This window comes from Pezoporus flaviventris, unplaced genomic scaffold (assembly GCF_033815535.1).
Source record: "Pezoporus flaviventris isolate CSIRO_AGI_PZ_B2104156 unplaced genomic scaffold, CSIRO_AGI_Pfla_v1 ptg000023l, whole genome shotgun sequence".
In the NCBI taxonomy this organism is placed as follows: domain Eukaryota; kingdom Metazoa; phylum Chordata; class Aves; order Psittaciformes; family Psittacidae; genus Pezoporus; species Pezoporus flaviventris.
Window position 1 is genome coordinate 14,921,661 of NW_026892571.1, and position 24,269 is coordinate 14,945,929.

A 24,269-nucleotide genomic window follows, 5' to 3' on the forward strand; every position below is an offset into this window, starting at 1 on the left:
AGCGGCACGCTGCGGGTCTCTGCGCTCGGAGGCAATCGGGAGCGAGGATGAGGCTCGCTAACGGCGTAAAGAAAGCCAGACCGGGTTGAGTTTCGTTATTGATTAGTCTTTATATATATATACACACACACACACACACACACACATTTTTTTAGTTGCACCTTTTTTGAAATGGAGAGGACATTCGTGGAAGTGAATCGTAAGTCCTTGCTCAGCAACACTAAACCCCAAACTCAAAGAAATCTAACCAAAAACCCCTTTCTGACACTATGAGGGAAAAGTGGTATTATTTGAGGAACAGTCTGGGATAGAGAGGTAACCGCAGCTCAAGCTGAGCACGGTTGTTGAGGAAGGAGTGAGACAATCCACCACAAGATGCTCTCTAATAGCAATTAGCACTTGCAACAATCTCCCCTCAAGAGCAGGAGTCAATCATCAAAGAGACATTGACAATACATCCTACAGGCCACACCCCACGAGCTGCTGCAGCTGGTCAGCTGCATCTTTATCAACCCCCTTCACTGAGCACCGACTCCAGGAGAAAAACCTGGTTTCAGCATTTCTGCTGCTCCTAGTCCCCGTTTTGATTCACCATCTCAGCCCGATATCCCTCACCTCATGCACTCATGCTCTGTGGAGCATCATTCTCAGAAGCTGCCACATTAGTGTGCACAGACACAAAAAGCCCAAATCGACCTTCACATATTCACAATTACAAACTTAGTTCAGTTACAACCAGTAACAGTGCTTCAGGGCCCTGAAATCACAGCTATGCTTTAAAAGTACTCAGGAGATAACTCCTTTTTTTCCGCCAAGGCTTTACAAATACAACTGATCCTAAGATTAAACTAAGCCACCCAAGTCAGAAAGCAGGATAAAAAGTACCTTGAGTTGTCTATCCATTTTGGAAAGTCTTCATTTATTGTAGTGATTATTTAGGAAGCATACACTATGGTATCAAAAAAGGCTGTAACATGCAGACAAAGAGACCTTTTCAGCAGGTTTAGCAGAAGCAAATGTAGATTTACAATTAGCTGGAATATAACACTATTTAAAAGCTGATAGCAGACCTTAAGTTCGCTTTTAATGCTTTGAAAGAACACGTATGCACATGGAATTGTTTGGAAATTTAAGGCAATTTGCATATGAAGATTAAAAAAAAAAACAATAGATTTTTATGTTGTGCTCAAAATGTTAGCTGAATTGAAACCATTTACATTATACTTCATCTCAAAGGACTGAGAGTCAATAAATAGCAGCTGCTCCTTGATAAAAATACAGTCCTGAGAACAAGCTAGTAGCAATGCTTAAGCTATGACATCTTCCATGTCAGAGTATAAGCTATTTTTGCAATAAGGAGCAGTATTTACCAGGTGTTGAACAGGCAAAGGCATTCTGAACATGCAATAGCTCCCAAGAGAAGTCTGAAATTATTTCCAGTATCTTGCTTACAATAGTTTATTTGCACACTGCAGAAAGATCAAGAAATCCTGCTATGCATTGGTGAGCACTAATATTTCAAACACAACAACCAAGGGATACAACATAAGGAGGACAGGCAGCAAAAGGTGTTTTACAAAAAAAAAACCAAACCCCAAATCAAGAGTCTTTTAGTAACTGGTTAGATTGTTTGCAAGGTAACTGCAACACTCTTCCTTCCCCAACCCCTGGGAATCACTCCCCAAACCAGACCTATGCTATGACCAAACAACACTGGAGTGTTTAAATTCAGTGCAAGAAGAGTAGTTTTAGGACATTTAATTTCACTCTAAATGAAAGGCAAAAGTTTATCTATACAGACATCCAAATGCCAACATATTTGGTACAGTGTAATGAAGTTACATAGATTTCACTCTCAGAGGTATGCTCCTGTGGTCACCTGCATTCCACAAAAGAAAAAGTGTTTGGAACAGTATAATATGGTAGACTCAACGCTTTAAAAAAAAATTTATTCAGCTGGAATTGGAACTCCCTAACATTCACAATATAATTTAGGATGCATTTGTTACATGAAGAGCAGGAAAAAAAAAAAGACTTAAACAGTTTCACATACCAGTTAAGATATCCCACATGCTCCTTCCCCACCTACAATACTGACATCTTGTTTGCTTGGGTTTTTGTTTTTTCCTTAACAAATACTCAGTTCAACTTGTCTACCCAACTACCTCCCCCATTCCTACAGGAGTAGACATACAGTGATAACAGTGAGAGGATATGGGACACTGTCCTATCCAGTGTTTGGACCCTGGAAAGGAGTACACCTAACTATAAAAACAGAGTTTGATGATGAGCTGAACATGAAGCACTTCAGCAACCGAGGCGAAGTTGCACTCAGAAAAAGCTGTATTGCCACAGAAAAAGGAAAGCATCAGTGGCTGAACAGAGAGGAAAGGGGGAAGTAATCTAACCCCACCCCCCACAATCCATTAGCTTTACACAGAAAGAGTTCAAGAACTAACAAAAGCCATTATCTGCAAGGTCTGCAGAATTAAATCCAACCTTAAGATGATCCACTCCAAATCCTAGATAATTTGTTAACACTTAACAGGGCTTTAGCCATGCACAGTATGCATATCCTAGAGACTAACCCCTCCTTCCACCCCTCCTTCCTCTTTCCCCTGCCCCCAAAAGAATGTAGTTGATTGATTAGAGAGTTTCACTACTGGTTTCCCTATACACCACACCCCAGTTTTCTTTTGAGGGCAGCGGACTTGTCAAATACATTGACAGCTTTTCTTGAAACAATTATCAAATTTTAAGGGATATAAAGACATTGGTGCATTTAGGAATTTACAGACTGGTAAAAAAAACTAGTTACAAAACTGCATTTGTATCGCCTAGCACTTTCAAGATTCATTGTTATTTCTTCACTAATTAATATATTAAATTAAGCCAAAAGTTTGTGACCGGAAAAGTTCTACCAATCTACTTAAAAACTGAAAAGAATATTTAAAACCAAAACTGAAAAGGTTAGTTATGTTACATTCCAAAATCCACAGCCCATTCTAGTAAATGCATTCTTTTCTACAGGAATGATGTTCTTTAAAACAGATGATTGCAAAAGTTTTACTGCTAGACACTCTGTTACATTGGATAGTGTGACTGGAACCTGTGGATGGTGAAATCTTGAGGTTTGTCCAAGTTTCAATGTAAGGTGTCCAAGGTCCTCTCCCAGAACCATGTTTGGAGAAAAAAATTGAAGAAAAATTACAGATCAAGTTCTTATGACTTTTTTTCAATCTTTTCTTGGCTTTCTGTTTCTGGGTGATCTATTCACAGTTTCTTCCTCCTGCAAGAAAGTAATGTGCGTAAACATCAAGGAAATAAAATCTAAGAACACCCTTAAATAAAACATTTTGAGCTAACCTGAAAGAATTATCTACTTTAGGATTTCATTTCTGAAAGTACCTACCACTGTTACACACTTCCTTTCTATACATGGCAAACACAAATCCTCTTGTTTTCACAGTGGACATACACTATTTGCTGAGAGTAGTCAGCAGCTTCTGCTGCTGTGAAAATCCCTTTAACTTTGAGCAACACTGCACCCATTTTTAAGTCAATCATTATGTCAGTGTGGAGCACTTAAGAAGTCACATCCTGGCTGCATACAAAGCTGAATAAGCCTTCTGCCTCAAGAGGATGCATTCCACAGTCCCACTCCTCTCACAGTGCAGGGTCTAGGGCAGTGCTTTTAGCTCTGCCGAAGGTAGCCACAGAAATTCCTATTCAGCAGGGTGATTAAGTTTTTCAGAGGTCTGATACCAGGAGGGAGTATCACATGAGCCAGGTTAACTTTTAACATGTCAGTAAAGCTTGTTCTACATGACTTAAGGAAAAAAAATGCACAAGCTTCCCTCAAACATTAAGCACTTTTACCTCTGATGCAGGTTTCCTGTCCTCTTCCTCCTCCTCTTCTTCCTCCTCCTCTTGACTAGCATTTCCTATATCAGCATCACTTTTCTGCTTCTCTCCTAAGGGAAATAAAAATACCTCATTCTCATTTCTGACTTCACTCCACCATTGGCTTTACTCTGTCTGCCAATCTTGCTGGTTTGTTTTATCAGAGAAAACACTCAGAACTGTTTCAAGAATATCTAGTTCACCTACCTAGCTTCTCCTCATTTGCTTCCTCTTCTTCCTCCTCTTCCTTGTCCCCTTTGTCTTTTTCTTCCTCTTTCTCCTCATCCATCACATCAGGCTGAGGAGCATCAGTCTTTTTGTATTCTGCAGCACTTGGCTGTTTCTAGAAACAAAACATTGTCAAAAGCAGGCAGTTACTTGTGACATAAAGGCATATTTTGCTGAATCTCTTTTTAAGCATAATACTATTTATAACTGGGCTAAATTCATACCTTCCCAGAGCAGCAGAAAAGGACAACAAGGAACACTGGCAAAGCCACAGTGAGGATGTAGACCACCCAAAGCCAGGGACGCTCTTCAGCGGCTGCCATCATCTGGCCCACAACACCAGGCTGTAAAATAAAAAGAACTGTCACATTTCATCCCATACAGCAAGTCACTGCAGTTAAGTTCCATAGATTTCAAATAGGCTTTTTGCAGCTTTAAACATTGCATTTCATACCTCAAAAAATTAAAGCTAACTTGCACAAGTACTTTTTCCACATAGTTTACGGATTAAGAATTAAACTAAAGCTAACAGTCCAGTTGTCAGAGCAAAAACATCACAAAAGAGCAGTGAGTACTCAGAGCTACTCATAGCAACCATTACTATATTATTATTAGGAACAGAGGTTCCAGTCTGACTTAGCCTAACACCCATCCTTGGCACATATGGGGATATGCTGATAAAGAGCATAGAGGGAACAGCAGCAATGCTCCTACTGTCCAAGCACACAGTGAAACATTTATTTCTCACCTCTGCAGCACCATCAGCTGCCTTTTTCAGTCCCCATCCATCACTGGCCCAATCATCAGCTACAGCTCTTTCAGTACAGATAATAAAGTTGTCAAAAAAGATGTCAGAAGTCATTGACCACAACTCAAGTCCCACAGCACTGAAGGGAGTCATCTTGAAAGGTTCCAAGTCTTCAAAGAAATCTGGGTTTGGGATCTTCCTAGGTTTCCAAATGCCCTAGGAAAGACAAAAGACATTCAGCCTCGCCTACTACAATGCAATTTTTAGTTTTCAACCCACTTTGAACAGAGTGAAACACCGATCCACTGCACTTAATTAGAATGTCTACCTGCAACTTGTCAGGGTTTGAGAATCAATTCTCATTTGTGCTACAGATAACTGAAGCCAAGCAAACGCTTTCCATGTCTCCACTTGAAACAGTACAATCACAACAGATTTTTATTTGAAATACAGTTCCTGAATCTAAATCCTTCTGTTTTATTCTGAGAGAAATACACTGGCCAGCAGTTTAAGCAATGAAAACACCAACCTGATAGTTCACATTATCAATCATAGGAGGCTTCCATTTGCCTTTGTAGTTTGGATTGTCAATCATTGGTCGCTGCCAGGTACCACAGCCAGGTGCTGCCTCACATTTAGGATTTGCAATCTGAGGTGCCTCCCATTCACCATCCATGTCCTCATCCCTGAAAAGGGAAATTAATTGTTGAAATCTGCCTCTTCCCTTTATACAGAATAAGATTTAGACACAGTGTAGGTCTGTAGATACAGATACCACAGAAGGATCAAGGATTTCAAGAAACAACTTGGAAGCACAGAAGCTCAACCAAAGCCAGTCTTCAAGCACAGCCTCTCCCACTGCCCATTCCAAGTATGGTACACCTGCAAAGTGACCATCCCTGCCCTGTTCACCTTATATCACAAAAGAATTGACAAGTGCACAGGGGAACACAAGAAGATAAGAATCTGCAGACCAACTCTACCTTCTATTTTTGAAGGAAGACAGCATGAATCAACAACTTTGTCAGCAAGCAACACTGACCTTGCTAAAAACCAGCACTAAAGCCATTAAATACTTGCTGTCATTTGCAACAGGCAGTAAACATACCAATCTTCAGGCTTCTCGGCATCAGGGTCCGCTACATATTCTGGCTCATCATCCAGCCAGCCCTCTGGCTTCACAGCATTTTCATCTGCTATCTTTGCAGGAGCATCCTCATCCCTTGAAAACAGATTATATATTAATACATACAAGACATAAAAGTTCTTAACGCCAAGGCATAACTCTACAGACTCTGAGAAAGCCCACTGATGTGGACAACCAGCCATCTTCATTGCTGGTAGGATAAGGGCAATGCCATTATTTCAGACCAGAATCGCACTGCAATCTGTTACCTAGATGTGCCCTCATGGCGCAGCCATAACACCAACTGTAAGGTAATACTACTGATTGTTTTAAAGCCAACCTAGAAAGGGTGTATTACAGCAAAGCCTGTATCTTGGTCATTGCTGCAACCACGCATCTGAGCTTGAAATCGAGTCCGTGGTTCACAAAGCACAGGTTCAAAGAGAGAAACCCAGTGTCAGTTTCTGATTTAGTATGTCAGATATTTCAGCTGCTTGGAACTATGTATTGCAGAAACAACCACAAATACCTTAGTTATACTTTCTGTAGCTCATCTTTTGATTTCACCAAGGATGAAAGCATCAGCTAGCACAGCTCTTTCAGCAAAACCTTTATCTGTGGCCAGCACAGCAACAAGAATACTAAACAGTAATTTCCAGAAGACACAGACTCTGCTTTTTCCTACCAAACTACTGCTCAGATGCCTAAACTGACTGTGGTTTGATTACAAGGGTAAGATTCAAAACCTTCTGTAAGTCATCTGAGAAAGACTTTTGATCAGGACTGAATTATCAAGCTATGGTGTCCTTCAATTCCACTCTTCCAACAGCTTACCAGTCATCTGGTTTAACAGCATCTGGGTCTGGGATTTTTGGTCTCTCATCCCAGTCCTCAGGCTTCTGGTCATTAGGGTCCTCGATCTCTCGGGGTGGATTCACAGGAGGGGACATATCATTTAGCAAATTCCCACTGTTAACAACCGTTTGATCAACCAGGATTTCAAAACTGTTATCAGGGTTCAAAACTGGAAGGAAAAAAGTTGATGTAGCCATTACACAGATGACAGAAAGCATGCATCATACAGCACCACTCATCCCCACCGTACAACTAAAGCTTCAGCAAACCGAGCTACCACCTACCCAGCGACTGTTTTATATGAACCTTTCTCCTTATGCCAAAGTATAACTAGTGATGATGTACCACATCTCAGCTTGTGAGAGAGAAGACTTATTACAGGGGTCCTATGTTAAATATGCTAAAAGCACAAAGAAGCTTCTAGAGCTATTACCAGTTATCACAGCAAGTTGACTTTGGCACTGTTAAGTATTCCCTTAGTAGCAAGAATGTATATATTCACTTCTACTCAAGAATAAGTCTCCTTACTACTGACTCGCAGGATTTTCATCTCACTCCTCTTTATCCACTGCTGCCTCTCTATAGGACAGGCTAGAGATTCTCCCGAGTATTCCTTGAAATATTCTAGTCATAGCTAACATACCAAACCAGACACTGTACTTCAAAACCCACTGAGTTTGTCTAGTACCATAAAAGCAGCAAGAAAAAAAAAAACATAGATCATCCCTGTAAATCTAAAGCCTAGCATGTCCCGAATTACTAGGAGGCAGCATTCAAGCAGTTTTATATAAGTGTTGCTAGTAACTTTGGATATACTTGGCAGATCAAGTTACTTACAGCTGTTCCTTTAATTACTAAGTTCAAGGTCTCATGACCATTCTTACATAAATCAAGATTTCTTGCAATGAAGAAATAAGCCTTTGTAAAACAAGACCAGTTTTTGCATTCAGAGCTTTCAAGTGGTCTTTAGTACTATGGTGTGTCAACACAAATATTCCATTCATCTGGCTCATTTTTATGAGCTTTTAATTCAGGAAACACAGTAGTAGTTATTAATACACATAATGAGCAGTCATCATACCTAGAGTGTAAAGATGGGTCTTCTTATCAGTAAAGTAAGTCTTCAGGTCCGCATCTGGACGCTTTGCATGCTTCTCCTCGTATCTGCCAGTCTTTGGGTTTTTGTGCCGGAAGATGAAGTGCAATTTATAGTCCTCTCCACATTTGTCAGGGCCAAACATGATTGTATATGGAGTTTTGTCATGGAACTGGTCCTTTAAAAACAATGCAAGACTTCATTCCAGTATTCTGAAATACAGCTTAAGTCACTGCCTGGCATAAGAAGTCCCAATTCATCAGGGATTATTCTACAATTTGGCTATCAAGCAGTGAAGAACCCACACTAAAGCCTGTATGAGGAATACAAGCCTTTAGAAAAAACACACTAGAATGATCCCAGCTGCTTGATTTTGCACCTTAGGTCTCTACTTCTCATATGGAAAACAGCAGCTATACAAGCGCTATCAAAAAGATAAGTGTAACAACCACAATGTTGCAAGTATACCTCCACGTTATCATAAAGCATTTTAAAAGCTATCAATACAGAAATATCATTTACTGGTAATAATGAATGAGTAGTTAGTCCAGTGAGTTTCTCCCACACAGTGATAAGCAGCATTAGAAGTGAGGACAATTTTTATGTTGTTTACACTTATAAACTGTGGTACAGTCTCAATCTGAAAGCTAACTGGATATAATCTCACCACTGAGCACTGCAAGCAAGTCTATTTGTTCTTGCTAATGGTAGTTTGAAATTCAATGCACATAAACTGGTTAGACAAACAGTCTTTCGGGTGTCCTTTTTTTAAAGGATAGTTTGGAATCTGTATTAATAATATACCTGCAATGAGGCTGGAGAAGGAAAGGAGAAGGATGGGTAACAATTCATAAAAGGTACTTCCTATAAAGTCTAGGAAGATGCCTAAAGAAAACCCATAGGCTACAAAAGCTTCTGCAAAGCAGTTAATCTTTGTCTGAACAGGCTAAACCACTTCAGGTGGGAATATGACTGAGAGGAGAGAGAATGATTCTTAATTCTTAGGAGTTGTAACATGGTCTCTTCCACTGACCACACTTCTAAAACAATGCATTCAAGGGTCATTTATGAAGTAAATGGTTCTATATAGCTCACGTGTGTAGCTGAACATGTAATATTGCATCCACACCAACCTCTCAAGGCAATTTTTAAATATACCCAGTAACTCTCAAGTGAGTTCACATGTCAAAAGACAATAAATGTAAGGTGTATTTTTAGTTATTTGCATTAGTCTCTTTTAGACAATAAAACATGGGATCTTCCTTCTGCACCAAGAGCTTCCCAAGAAGGTTTCTCCTCTGGCCACACACTGGCTACTCTCATGAGACACATCCTCTTTGGTCCTAGAACCTAAGGAAATCTGAAGGATTGCAGATTTTAGTAGAGATCTACAACTGCTCAGCTACTAGAGAACTGCAGAATTCTCACTCAAGAAGCCAGAAGATTTCAATATTTACCCTCTCCATCTGGAAACAGTGGGGAAAATGCTGAGTGCAAAGTATTCTGGTAATCAGGCCCTATATAAGCCCTTACTGCCTTTACTAAAGGGGCTTCTTCAAGCAGAAGCAGTATGAGAAAGTTTGCTTTCACAGCTAATACTCAAAGTAGCAGCGTTACTCACCAGGTTCAATTCAGGAGTTTTTGAAAGCAATTTCACATAGGCCCCACCACACTCTATTCCATTTTGGAAGTTTACTTCATACCTAAATTTTGGTTTTGGACAGAGAAGTGGAGAACATGTTATACGTAAGGAAAAGTTACTTCTGAAATACACAATTTTAATTTTCAATTACAAATTAAGAGTAAGACTGTTTTGTTGTTGCTTGCTTTAAATTTCCCAGTGAATATTAAAAGTACGCACTGCACCCTAAGAACTAATATTCATAAGGGCCTGAGAAACAAGGAAGAATAAGGATTCAGAAGACTTGACCTGACAGAAAAAATTACAGTAATTGAGTACTGGTCTAGAAGATCATGATCTAGAAACAGAGAAGGAAGAAAGAGTTCCAGTACGTAAAACACTGCAACAGAGATTAAGGCAAGCCAATTATTTTCTCTACAACTACTACAGCAGACAGACAACTCAGTCTGCAAGACAACCAAAGTGACAACAATTGGATCCTAGGGGAAGCCCCCTTAGGGTTATAAGTATGCAACAGTATATTTAGGGATGCCAAGGAGTCTGAAAAAGGCAAAACAACCCTGTCAGGAATAGGCTAAATATGCTTGATCCTCTCTCAGTGCCAGCAGCTGGAGCAGATGACCACTGGGATTTATTTTTAGTCAAGTATTTTGAGTCAAAACTAAGAAGTCAAGCAAAGCAGAGTGATCAATTTATCTTGTGCATATCTGAAGTAGCTTACTCTTGGTTTAAAACTGGTAAAGTTCTTACTGAACTATTTCCCCCCCAACTCGGTAGTCTAAAATACATGCAAACAGCTTTTTCTACATCAGTCACCGCCAGAGTTAGGCAAGCTGTTCATCTCCCATGATAGATGAACTAAGACAAAAGAAGGACAAGTGTCTTTACCACTCTGTCCACTCCACCTTAGAAACAGGGCAGTTTACTGCATAAGAAAGAGCACTGACCTACATACAGACCAGCTTCTGTTCCAAAGGACATGGACTTCCACAATTAGCAGTACAAAAGTCAGTTGCCTGACCTTGTTACTACAATTAAATCAAGTGAATTCAAGTCCCAAGACAGGTTACCAAGTCTTCTTTCCTCTTCAGGCTTCAGAGGGACTACCCTGTTCTTAACTTCCCACTTTGGGAATCTGGGTTGCTATTTTACTTTTACTTAAACAGTGTAATAATAGGTTGCAGCATCATGTGTCATCTAGACCCCCAGTCAACAAAAGCTCAGTTATGGAATTAACCTCAGCCTGCTATCATATCACCCTTGAAATAACAGAACCTGGAGTTATCCTTTACTTACTGTATAATAAGGGGTTTGGTATCGAATACAAAAGGCTTTGCAAGTTTGGATGAAATTGCATGGTGCTTGGCTCGGGTTACCAACACAAGCCCTTTGTCTCCTGGAAGCTTAGTATCCTTCATGTCTTGGACTTCCCATTTACCTGAAAAGAAATTAACCAAATGCTATCAAAACTTATTCAAGACAGTCTTTGTTTAGCCCAGTTTTGAGCAAGATAGTCAGCATTCTGCAATAATACCCTCCAGGACACATTAGCAAATTATCAATAACATCTTCACTAAGTTACTTTTAAATCTCCAAGTGGATATTTTGGCTAAATCAGAACTACACTTATATTGGCTAGCCAGGTATAAAACCCACCTCTCCCATATTCTTCAATGAACATACTTTTAACTGAGAAACAGAATACAAAGACTTGCACCTTTTCTTTAGATATGGCAAAATACATCAGAAACCATATATTACCCAGACCCAGGTTGGACTCACCGTCGTATTTGGCAATCTCATCATCTGTATCATCCTTTTTAGCTCTGGAAAGGATCCATCTAGAAGACAGACATCCAGTGGTTGGAAAACCATACTTTTACACACACACACTAAAAATCCTGCCCTTAAAATAAGATAGCCCTTGCTGTCCTATCATTACACCCCAGTGTTTTGATCCATCAAGGAGTTCTATCCCCAAGCCTGCAAAGGTTTCTGCATTTGCCACTCTCTGCCCCCCTTCAAAGTAGGATCATGGTCTCCGTCTTGATCTTGTAAAAAACAGAAGTAGTACCTCAATAAGTAAATAGTACTTACTTACCCAAGTAAGAAGTCAGATGAGGATTAAAACATTACATGTATGCCTCACCTCCCCCTTGTTACTAGAACTTAAGGCAACACTAATTTAACTCCATACTTTAACAGCCAGTCTCATCTAGTCACTGCTGTAATCCTCACCAGCCACAGCCCTTTAATTCAATTTGGGTAATACAGGCTCTAGAGAGGGTTTAATTTTTAATTATTTGCCATACTGAATACTTCAGCAATACTCACCCATCCAGAGTTCCTTTATCAAAGGACTCTGCAAAATACACCTCGCCAGTTGGGACTGGGGGCCTGTAGGTAACCTGTTGGAGAAGAGGAGCATTTACGCACCTTTCAAAGCACATTCTCTACTCTAAAGAAATACAGACACAGAACTCGCATTCCCACTTTACACTCAAGTAGAGTTTACCTGGAACACCCTTGCAGAATAAATACAGAAGCTATGTAAATACTGCTGCTTGAGCCAAGCCACTGTGCTCTTGTCTGCAACTAGAAGTCTATCTAGCTGGAAACATTAGGACTAACTCCTGATAATCACATCACAGATTTCAAGGGTGGATCCAAGTCCTCAGGAAGAATGCGGGGGACATGAGAATAGGAACAAAGCAGCTAAGCTTAATTCCAAGCCCTACTCCCAGATAACATCTTTAATAAAATCACAACATATTAAACGGTAGCAAAGACAACTCTGATCAGACTCACATTAACCACAACACAACCAGTAATTTAATCTTTTAAAAGAAGTCCCATGCCAAACCTTTGGAGTTGGAGGAGGAGTGCTCATTTCAGGCTTTGACTCTTCTGCCTCCTCAATGCCATCGTCCAAGTCATCCTCAATATCAACTACATCATCACCATCATTGTCATCATCCGTATCATGTGCCTGGACAGCAAGAGTCCCAAGAGCTAACAGGGTCACATACAGCAGCCATTTCAGCTCCATGATCTGAGTAAGACAGACAAGGCAAAGAGGTCAAGCCAGCACTACAGGCAGAGCATATAGGATTGCTTCTCCAAACCAAGCACCCAAGACAACAGGTAAAGTGCCTGGTCATACCACTGAAGGGCAAGTGCAAACTAATCTTTTCAGCTCTGTTATTTACTGCATCTGGCTGGTTGAGACAGCTCGAAAAGCCAGAGAGAAATACAGCATAAAGCTAAGTACTTAATACAAAACAGACATTAACCGAGCAGAGGGCCACTTGTACAAGTCCTACAGATCATGCTGCAGAAGTGCCCATTTTGTTTGCACTGCAACAAGGGGCAGGACAGCAGCCATGTGCACAGCACCACAACCTCTGTAACTGTAAAAACTTAGCAGAAAAACCCATTACTTACAAAGAACTTTAAATGTATCATGCAGCAACTGGAATTTCCATTCAGTTCAGAAATTGAAATACAATTAGCCAGCTCTTTCAAGCAAAGAGTAATCGATCCTCTACCTCCTGTTCAGTATTTTGTTTGTCCTTTCAACCATGGGATACTTCCAGTCATCAGACCCTTTCCCAGGTTTTATCATGGTCTTACAGCTAACAGACCCCAATACTACTGGCAGATGTCTATAAGCAGTTGAGGCTAGCGAGCTAGGCCCAGGAGAAAACTTCTTACTATTTAACAGACAATTGCTTTGATTCCCCTCTTTCAATCTTTAATTTAACAAGATAACCAAAGAAGCAGAGTATGTTAACTGAGGCTCTACAGAATTAAATTATCACACTTAGCTTATCACACTTCTTTATAAGGTGCCTAGCACATTATCACACCTGAAATATCGTAGACATTGTCAAGCTGTAGCTCATAAGATCTTGTAAAAGAGGCTTCAATTTGACTTTCTTGCTACAAAAACTACAAGATCACTGCACCTTTCTGTAGCAGAAGGCAACACTGAGCCTGCTGTGCATAGCTTTATCTGCCACAATAACCTGCGCCTTGTCACCTTTTCTCCTTTGAATCACATTTCAAATCTTTCTTCAAAAACCAGAGTTGTGACTAATACATTTTAGAAGTCAATACAAAATGAAACACCCCTCCTTTCCCAACACTCCTGCCTCAGGTCGTAGCCCTGTGGACTTACAAACATAACTCAAGCAGAGTTAATGGTGCCTGTAGGGGAATAAGATCATGCTAGAAAACAAACTTCAACTTTCCAAAACATGGTTAGGCAACTAAAAGAATTTACAGTCTTCAGTGCTTATCAGCACTATCCAATGCTCCAAAATTATGTTGCCGATTATTCTTTAACATCTAATAACAGAAGGGATGTCTTATAACTACCACAAAACTGTATTTCAAAGACCTCTGCTGAGGTCACGTCCAGTTTGTCACTACAGCAACATGTAATTGCAGCCAGCTCCCTAACAATAGTGATGGCCTTGAGGATTATTGTCTAAATGCATGTTCACAGCCCTCCCCCTCACAGCTCAGGCAACTGCACCCAAACACCTCTGAGCCCCATGAACACTATTCACAGATGACAGAAGCTTTCAAGTGTTGTTACATATGAGTAAAGCTCATTTGCTTAATGCACAGCATACAGCTAAAATTCAAGTCATAGACATCAGAGAAGGTCAGAGCTCTTACTACTGGAACCACAATATAAAGCCAAGGAATGAGAACTGCCAAACAGTTGGAAGTTGAAGCTCCTCATGCACAGATAGCAGTCTCTGAACAAACTCATGCCCACCAGCATAAAAGCAGTTACAGAACACAAGAGCCTGAGTTTCATTTGAAAAAGTGATCTTCAGAGCTCTGTCTGACTGAAGCAACTGCAGGTGAGACGGCACAAGGACACCTTTCCAAAGGAAAGTTTGAATTTTGTCTTACTTTACCAACAGGGGCTCACCAAATACATTCTTCACAGAGCTGAACTGAGGATGATTTTACCCAAATTTTACAACTGCTTTCAAGTTACATTATGCAAATAGAGTGACCACTTCATCATTTGCAAAGTGATACGAAGAAATTTGTCTTAGAAGTATAGCAAGACTAAAAATAAGCCAATTCTCTCCTAAGAGAAGGGAGTTCCTGCATACCTCCTCTCTAGCTTGTGCAAACGCTATTAATGACTTAGCATGCAAATAATCCTTTAAGTAATCTCACCACTAGCAATAAAGTTTTGGTGAAGGAATTAAATCATGCCAGTACTGACTCCATATGTAATAATTATGTACTTCACAATTCCACTTCAACTACAGCCCTTTGGAAGTATTTAGCATTTAGCAAAGCCCGTTTGCTGCTGACAACACATAAACAGCAAAGCCACGGAGCCTCATACTGCAGGCAAAGCTGCTCCAGAAATTCTTTTGCCAAAGCACCCCTGTGAAACCAGGCAATTCCATCAGTATCCCACAGAGCAAGGCAGAAGTTATGCCACTTTGTGCTCCTAACACAACCATAGCTATCTACCCTATACATTCATCAGTTTGTGCTTTGTCTCAATCTGAGGCCTCACGGAACCTCATCTCAAGGTAGAAAGGTAACCTGTTCAAGTCCCCAAGAAAGCTTCTTTCCCCTCTTCCAAAGACAGCTACATGCATGAAAAGAAGCTAATCTAGTTTCACATCTTTGCCTCTTTCCAATCACTGGCAAGCAGTATTCACAAGTTCATATCCCTACAAAAAGCTGTTTAGGACACCTCCTACATATTAAATCAGTCCCAAACTCAACATAAGCTACTACTCATACACCTTGAGCACAGACTGGCAGCATCTCCTGCAAATGCTACTTGTCATTTCAAGCTCCCTATTCTGCTGATCTCTAAGAAACAGAAGAAACCATGTCCTCAGAAGAGCAATTTAAATATCATAAATGTGTGCTCTGCTGAAAAAGCTGCTTCTACCCATAATGGATATGCTGCTACAGGAGAAAATTCCCACTTCACACAATCCTTAGAGACAACGCAAACACAACTACGCACCAGTAATTTAGGTTATTCATAAATAGGAGATAGAAAGGGAGAGAGAAGAAACTCGGGTTTTGTGTAAAACGGGCATGAACCCATTTTTCAGTGGAGTTTTAAGCTGCTAGCAACTACGGGTGTTCAATTAGTCACCTCAACTGTAGTCTAACCTCCAGATGCACAGCTACCTATTCCATTATGATCAGATTTCTCCCATGAAGTGTCCAATTTCCAAGCCATCATCACCATTAGCCATTTCTGCCTGCACTTCCCTTTTAGGTTGAACTGTGTAATATTTCTGAAGGTTAGCGTATTTCTGACCATGCAACAGCCAAAAGCCTTTAACAAAGGAACCCTTTCATAATAAGCAAGAGCTTCTGACGTTTCCATTCTCCCTTAGTGCAACCCTCATTTTCACAATAACAACATTTCAAGACAGAGATGACTAAAACTTCGTCTACTTTTCTTTTAGTAAGTTCTTCAGGCACTTGTAGACATTGGCACCACCTGGACTGAAGGAGAACTACTGCAGCATAACACCAAAGTACTAACTAGGAAGAGAGTTTGAGACTGTCAGGGCTAACAAATCACTTATTCTCTTCCATGTGCCCATCCACAGCCAGGCTTCTACACCAGAGAACTTACAGCTAAAATTTAAGCACTGTCCACCTGATTGTCAAAAGGCTGAAGCATTTTCCCTTAGAACTGACAGGAGCTGCACCAGAGCAATGAAAGCAGACACCCGGAACAGCTACGCTACAGACTTCACAAAATAAGAACTAAACCGAACTGGAGTGAGATTCAGATACAGGATCAGCTTCTTGCCTTAGAAGTGGCACTCCCAAGTTAGGGCTAAGTGATTGCTACCTCTGTGTTTCAAGGCCTCCAAAGGAAGTCATATAGCTTCAGTGATTTATCTTTATTTAGAATTCCTTTCACTGGGCATAAAGGGGAAAGTTCATCTTGACGATAGGCATGACCCTGCAAACATTGGACCCATACAGCAGACAGTTGTTTCCATTCTCTCCAACATACATGTCCTGGGGAAGGACAGGCAATGAAAGGGCCCACACAAAGAATGTTAAAGTCCTTTGCTATCATACTTACAGAACATACTATTTAGAAAGTAACTTCCCTGTCAGGTCAAACAGAGCCTGCAAAACCAGTTTAATCCTCTCCTCGGTTACTCATCTATTTGAGTGGTTCACCAAGCAAGTCCTTAACAAGGCATAACAGAATGTGTAAACTACATTTCAATTGCTACTGGCTATCTAGTTTACTACTTCATTTTCTTTTTTTTTAAAGAACTAACAGTCAGATGAAATAGGCCTTATTAAAAATAAGCTGCTATAAACTACACCCCAACAATTTAACTGGAAGAACAGCAGTGGTTTCTATTTCAGTAGCATCCAAAGCGATAGCTGAATGACTTCAGTAGATGAAGAGCAAAATTTGCTAGTAAAGTTCTGTGTTCCAAATGCTGTATTTCAGAATGGTATTTACAGTGGAAGCACACCAGTAAAAACAAGCACAAGGCATCCTCATGCAAGGCAAGAATTATGGAAGAAAGGTTTAAAGACACAAAAGACAGAAAATTCATCACAACACGAAAAAAGCAAGCAAGGAGACAAGAACAGAAAGGCCAAGACCCAGATACCCATTTTCCCCTCTCAAATTAGATTTGTATAGTTTCTGAGCAAAGGCTTGGCCACTCAACTGGGTAGTTCACTAGTTTCTCAAAGTCAGAAATAGTCAAGAGCAGCGGAAACCTCTTCCACATCTCACAATCCCTCCACCTTCCACATCCCAGCTCCTCTGCGGTGCCAGGGTAACTGTTTACACAGCCTCATGATGAGCTGCAGCAGGTTTATGATGGCTCAGAAGCCTTCTGCCATGTTATTTTAACCCTGAATCAATACCCCAGTCCAAGCCGCAACACAAAGGCAGAGTTGTGGCAGGACAAGTGAAAGTGCTGTGAGATAAAGTAGTCCAAGGATAAAGGAAATAAAGCTGTTGGGAGCACAGCTGGGTTAATGCCATAGTTTCAAGTGCAGTTCTGTCATCCACACTTGTCTTTAGGCAGACTCGGAAGATGGACACTCTATGGCAAAGCTGAACAATTGTATGGGCAAACAGTGTAATTTCAGCAACCAGTTCATTACCTCCCACCCCTCTAAAGGGGTATAATAAAATTATGTTCATATATATGCAGCAATTCATATGATGCAGAAAACACTTTTCTCCCCTTAAATGCTTCATTTTACAGCTAGACAACTTCCACCATTGAGGAGATTCTGCTTTAACATCATACCTCAATGAGCAGCAGGTGTGGCTGAATTCAAACCACCTTGCTTGCAACAGGCCCAAGGCAGGAGCTATGTGGGGAGGGTGGTTTGCTCCTGTCCCTCCTCTTTGTTTTTAAAGGAGGGGGTACACTGCTACATCACATTTGAGGAAATTCTCCAGGAGAAGATTAGCCAGACCTCTCCTGGAGAGCTCAACTGCCCCACAAAAAAAAGCTGCCTTCTGTTTGAGTTGCAAGGAGCACAAACCAGGCAAGAGATTAGGTGTGAAAGGTGGCAGCAACAAAGCTTGGCTTTAATAAGTATTTCAAATATGCCAGTTTTCTAAAATTAACAGCACAAATACAGCAAGGGAGAAAACACCATGTACCGTTTGTCAGCAGAGACACTGCTCCCTCAGAACTGGAAGTCCTTGGAGGGCAAAGACAAGAACTGCAAAGATTTCTGGCCATAAAACAGATGGGCTGCTAGGAAAATTACATTAAGTGGGGGAGATCTGGAGGTGCCCCAAGATCTTTCAGACCATCATGCCTAGAAATCAATTTAAGTTTGCCCTGCTACAGAATTGATTCCAGCAAGAACAGGCTGCCACTATGATCACTACTAGAGGCAGAAAAATGAAAGCCCAGAAAAGGAAGTAAAAGGCAGGGCTAAGTACAAACCATAGTCTATTCTCAGTAAAGGATTTATTCATTTACTTAGGGGGAAGTGCTGCAGCACATCAAATGAGAGGGTAATCTAACAGAGACTGCAAGCTTTCTTATTGCTTTGCACTAGGCTTTGCTTCCTAGGACAAAAGCTGATACCAGGAAGCAGTTCTGTGTCTTATACACAGCTTGTAATGATGTCTGTGAATTGTATAAGCATTCCCGTCTGTTAACTAGAAATACTGATACTTACTATGAACACAGAGTTCAACCCAAAGCTTTTCCATGTTTTGGATAAACATGCAATGTGACCAAATCAACAGTAAGGAGGTTTTTTAGTCATTCAAGCGCATCAGAGTGAATGTGTGGTAGCCTATTTCAACCTGCATTTAACCAGCATTTTATCTGCATTATCTCATACATTATTATAGTCCCCTATCTCCTTGCAATATTTTAGCAACAACCCAAACCACAGTGGGTAATGTCACAAAAAACCTGCATGTCAGCTCTACTTAATTTACAATGTGAAGTAATCATACTGCTTTTAGAAATACATTGCATTCCTAGAGACTAGTTTTGAGACATCTAACATACTCTAAATAAGCTTCAGAGAGTTTTCCATAATGCTCTGCAGAAATACTGCAGCATCAATTATGTTAACACTAAGAATAAAGAAGTTTGGACTTTTACTAGTACTACCACTATTGCTAATCCATGTCTGCCTCTCTTCACAACCACATCACCTGCAGCATTTCCCTTTCTACAGCCTAGAAAGTTCTTAACCACAAAACTGCACGTGAAAGTTCTCTCTTTAGAGTCAGTACAGACAAGAAATCATCGGGCTATGCATGCTTTAATTCAAAGGTGCAGAGCTGTTTGCTTTAAAAGCACATGATACAATCTTCAGACAAAAATGAGACCAGGATGTCATTTATACACCATTTTGAAGACACCCAACACAAGTAATATTTGTGTGGTAAAATTCAAAGCATGAACTGAGGTCCCTCAAAGCCTGAGACACTGCTGATGCACTCTGTTCGTCTCTACTTCACCTGTTGGGCCTTCAGTTCTGCACTTTCAACACCCCCATTCCAGAGACTTCTGCTTCCCCTTGCACAGCCCGAACCAGGCCCGACGCTGAGCTCCACACCCGCCTCCTCTCCAAGCTCTGCGGGGCCTCCCACTCATAGTGAGCATTTTTAGGGAGCTCAACGCTATTTCCACGCGTTAGCGGCCAGCATTAAAACAAGCAGTCAGATAAAACCCACACCACCCCACATTCACCTCCGACCCCAACCTCCCTCCCCACAGAAGCCGCTCCCGGTCGAGGAGGGGGAGCACCGAAGGTCCCGTCGGCCCCGCTCCAGCCGCGGCCCTCCCACACGCCGCTCCCCATCCCAGAGGTCCCAGAACTTACCAGAAACCCCACCGCTCCCCGTCAAACCTCTCAGAGGCCTACGGGCGCCGCAGCACCCCCATGCCCAGCCCAGCCGCGGGGCCCTCCCCGGGCACGACCGCCCCTCCCACCCCAGCTCCCGGCGCACACACGGGCCTGCCGCCGCCTGCCACACCCAGGGCCCAGCAACCTCCCGCCGCCACCGCCGCACACCCCCCGGCTACCCCCGACGCTTCACCCCGCCAATCCCCCGACATGCCCCGCGGTGGGCCCGCTCCCCGCACCGCGATGGTGGCGGAGCTGCCCCGGCCCGCAGCGGCGGAGGACGGGCTGTGGGGACGTGGGGACACGGGGACAGACGGACACTCACCCGCCGCAGCCCCGAGCGCCCCCAGCCGCCCCTCACCTCCGTCACGTGCCGGCCGCCACCGCCCGCCTATCTACCGCGCGCCAGCCCCGCCCCCGGCCCACATCTCTCTGCCTTTCCCATTGGCGGAGAGCGCGTCGCCCCGCCCACCCCGCCGCCAGCCCTGCGTTCTGATTGCCTCACACTGCCGCCAATCAATGGCCAGTCCGCCTCAAAACACGCCCCAACGGCGCTGCCCTTCGTGGAGCGCTCTTATTGGTTGGAGGGGTTGCAGGAAGTGTTGGGTGATTGGCTGGTTGAGGGGAGGCCGTTGAGAGGTGGGCGGGGACGCGGCGGGTCTCCGTCCGAGGGCGCTGCGGTGGCTGACAGAGCCCGGCGGGCGGGAGCCGCTGAGGCGGGGACGGGTCACGGGGACGGGCTGAGGGCGGATCTCGTCCCGCTACTGCTGCCGGCCCTGAGGCAAGACCCGAGGGGCTGGCCTTGCTTCGGCCCTCGCGGCGGAGGAGCCCGGGGTCTGCCCGTGCAGCTGGAGGTGCTGCGAGCCTCGCCCCGGAGCTCTGCGGAGGTCACTGCCTGTCCTGTGTCTGAGCACCACAGTATTAAACAGCAAAGTCACCTTTATGTGTGCCTGCACGATCATTAGCTCCTTAGAAGAGGTTTTTCAAAATCTCCTGTTTATGCAGAATTCAGTGTCTTTGAATAGGCATTTATCAAAACCTAGTGTATTTTGCTCAATTACTAACTGAGGGTTTAAGAAAGCCATACAAACACTCCAATGCATTAAGAACATGGCAGTGCCGCTCAGGCAACTGTTTGTTTAAAGGCCTTGTAATATTGGAAAGATTTACGCTATGCTGTTATGTCCAAAATTAATGAGGTGCAATAACATGTAAATGCTGAACATTTATACATGGAAGAAGTACAAAAGTGCAGGGGAATGAAGAAATAACTGTCCCTGCTGTAATGACTGGGAAGTAGAGGCCAAAGGTGGTAACTTGTGTGCACGGGGCCAAGATGAAGCTTTGTGAGTCCCTGCCTCCTGCTGCACACATAGAGCAGCATGGGACAGCAATGAACAAGGACCCTCAATGGGGAGCGCAGGCTCCTGTTACCCTATCAGCAACATCACTTTTAAGTTGTATCTGAGCTGCTCCAGCTGGGAACAGTTCAATGGAAAGTTGTATTTGAACTGCCCAGTTCCAAGCAAGCTCCTGTGTGGTCTGTGGGCCGCAGCCTGTTCCAGCAGATAGGAGGTATTCTGTAGGAATATCAAATTCAATACTGCTTAGGAGGGGCAGGAAGAAGGAAGAAAGATAAAGGTTGGGTTTGGGGGTTTTTTCTAAACATAAATCTGTTTTGAGTTCATGCAGTGAGTCAGCAACATAAGTTGAAAATTCCACTGTGTTTGGACAATGCAAGCAGGGCCTCGGCGGTCAGAAATAAGGCTCAGCAGAAATGAAATCAGCAAATCCCTGTTTACACTGAAGTTTGGAATAAAACACTCACTTTTTTTTTTTTCAGAAAGCACTCAAGCTGGGTCCTAAACCTCCCCATTGACTGAGCTACACCCAGAGACAGAAGATGCAGACAGACAGGCTACACAGGAGATACCAAGTGCTTTAAATGAGAAACTAAAAACACCACAGAAGAATGCTTCAAATGGTAACAAAGCAGTATAATATAGCAGGCTTCCTCCTCAATCTAGGCAAAAATCTATTTTTCCACTAAATATCTTCCAAGCCCCTCTTTTGAAACAGGTTGTTAACTCCAACATAACTCTCAGGACAGTGTAATACTGCTGCAATCACATAAGCATGGGGAAGTCAAACACACACATGCCTGTCCCACATGCTTTCCCTTTTTCTCCCACCCTTTCCCAAAAGAGAAGACATTCCTTCCTTTTACAACCTGCTGAATCATGGCACAGGCAGGCAGCCCTGAAGCCTGCTCCTGCCTGTGCTGCTTTGTCATCGTGGGGAGCAGCGTAAGTTAAAACAAAAAACTAGAAGCTGTTAAAAGCATACCTTACCCTGTGAGTTCTGAGGTGTTTGAACTTAGATAAAAGGAATGCAAAATCAACACAAGAGAGGGAAATAATCCAGAAAGGAAACCAAAAAAGTGTGATAAAGGGAACAGAAGAGACATGCATGGATTTAACTGCTTTGGCAGCCTAGAAGGTGATATTTTTAGACTACGGAGTGCCAGGGCAGGGGCATTGAAACAAAGAGAGATGAATGGCAGATACCACACAGCAAACGTAATATTGTCAAGGAAAACAGTTTAGGTGTGTTCAGGCTTTGCTGCAAGAGATTTGCCTTGCTCCACTGATAAACACTTGTTCTCTGATTTTGGCACACACCTCTGGAAGGCAGTGTGATGAGCCGAACAGGCAGAATTCAGGGGTGAGAGGCTATCCTCAGTTTGTAAGTTTATAAATCCTCAGTTTATAACCACAGCTTTGAATAACTGTATTTTTGGGAACTTTTCTTGCCCTAACTGTTACCAGACAGAAAAACCTCTGGCACTTTTAGCTGCTGCTTTCCATTCTGAATTCCCTCTAACTTCAGTCTCTGAATCTTAATCCTTGCAGGGCACTGCCACATCGCCAGTGCTCTCCTTGCATGTCAAGCATTATGATAGTCCATCTTCTGAGTCTCATTCTTCTCTGGAAAACTGGCAAGAAGTGAGTGGAAAATCAAGCAGGTCAGACTGGCTGGACATTAGTGACACCACACTGACAGATAGCAGGCAGCCAAGGCAGACGACCAGCAGGAGAATGCTGACTTTTGCTCTTTCAAACTTTGAACTGCAGGAGGGAAGACAAGCTCACATCTCCATATGGGCAATGTCCATGCTCCCTGCTATTCATGGAAAACACATTACAGTGACATCTCTGGAGAGCACGCCTGAGGAAAGGACAAGAAAAGATACACTGACATTATCAAAATGGAGGGCTAGGTATCTAAAGGAAATACTAAAGACCAGCTGTTTTCAAAGCTAAGAAATCTAAATTTTGGAAGTGTTATAGATTAATTGTAATAAGAGGAGGCAGATAAGCCTAAGAAAGAAGAAAAAGCAACAGGGAACCAGAAGCAGAGCACTAGCAGATAGATGAAAGGAGTTGGGGAGACACAGCACCGAGGTGGAAGATCCTCCTGACGCCATTGACACAAGTTAGGAAGTGCCCCTGGGAACAGGAACTCTACAGAAAACTTCCAGGATCCAGAAGTTCAGAGTTATTGAAGACAATGGGTGCAAGTTTGGTCTGGATATAAGACAGGGGAACCCTGATGGTTTCCCTGGGTTGTATGCAGCTTTCGTGGCATTACACCAGCTCTCTGGACACCATTTGGTTTCCACTGTGCCCCTTTCCACCACTTCTTTCACAGAGCAGATGTAGGTTTGCTTGAGAGCGGCCTTCAGCTATCCCCAGAATTGTGTCCTCCCTGAGGGTCTCACACTTGAGGCATTTTTATCTGAGCATAGTTGCAACACATGCAGAGGAGTTACAAGGGCAATGCAGATGACCCTTCAGATGCAAACACAGCAACCCCAATCAGCTAAAGGCTTGCCAGCAATAGCAGTAGTCCACCACCACCTTAGTGTCCTGAGTGCATCAGCAATTCCCAGATTTTTCTTCAAAGGACAAAATGCTCATTCCATTTCCAGCCCAATGAGACCCAGAGCACAGAGAAGGGCTGTGAGTGTTATAAGGCCAACAGAGAGAACACTGTGCTGAAACAGAAGGTCTTTCCACTTTAGCTCACGTTTCAGGTCAGCCAGGGGCTGACAGTGACTGACAGTGGCTGCTCTCCCCCAGCTGCTCACGGCTCTGTATTTCCTCTACAACAGTGTCTATACAGCAACACAGAACGTGCCTGTGAGTCAGTACCTCCTTGCATGTGGCCAGCCCGGGGCTCTCTGGCTCAGCACTGGTCCGTTTGCTTATTTGGA

The 24,269-nt window shown here is 42.7% G+C and overlaps 1 protein-coding gene across 2 annotated transcripts in view; it reads right to left on the reverse strand.

Moving 5' to 3' along the window:
* Nucleotides 1-1,743: 1,743 nt before the first annotated feature.
* The window catches only part of CANX (calnexin), a 40,877-nt gene continuing 18,351 nt past the window's right edge, over nt 1,744-24,269 (reverse strand). Inside the window, exons 1-15 of one of the 2 annotated variants that reach the window (XM_061456933.1) lie at nt 20,319-20,375; nt 12,462-12,650; nt 11,933-12,006; nt 11,381-11,439; nt 10,895-11,036; nt 9,578-9,659; nt 7,942-8,134; nt 6,840-7,029; nt 5,988-6,101; nt 5,409-5,565; nt 4,880-5,095; nt 4,356-4,475; nt 4,111-4,246; nt 3,880-3,974; nt 1,744-3,289 (exon numbers count right to left, since the gene is read on the reverse strand). In XM_061456933.1, the coding sequence (XP_061312917.1) occupies nt 3,236-3,289; nt 3,880-3,974; nt 4,111-4,246; nt 4,356-4,475; nt 4,880-5,095; nt 5,409-5,565; nt 5,988-6,101; nt 6,840-7,029; nt 7,942-8,134; nt 9,578-9,659; nt 10,895-11,036; nt 11,381-11,439; nt 11,933-12,006; nt 12,462-12,647 (1,818 nt within the window). In that variant the 5' untranslated portion in view covers nt 12,648-12,650; nt 20,319-20,375 and the 3' untranslated portion in view covers nt 1,744-3,235. Of the gene's footprint in view, nt 3,290-3,879; nt 3,975-4,110; nt 4,247-4,355; nt 4,476-4,879; nt 5,096-5,408; nt 5,566-5,987; nt 6,102-6,839; nt 7,030-7,941; nt 8,135-9,577; nt 9,660-10,894; nt 11,037-11,380; nt 11,440-11,932; nt 12,007-12,461; nt 12,651-20,318; nt 20,376-24,269 lie in introns of those variants that run through there. The other variant, XM_061456932.1, reaches the window with a different exon arrangement.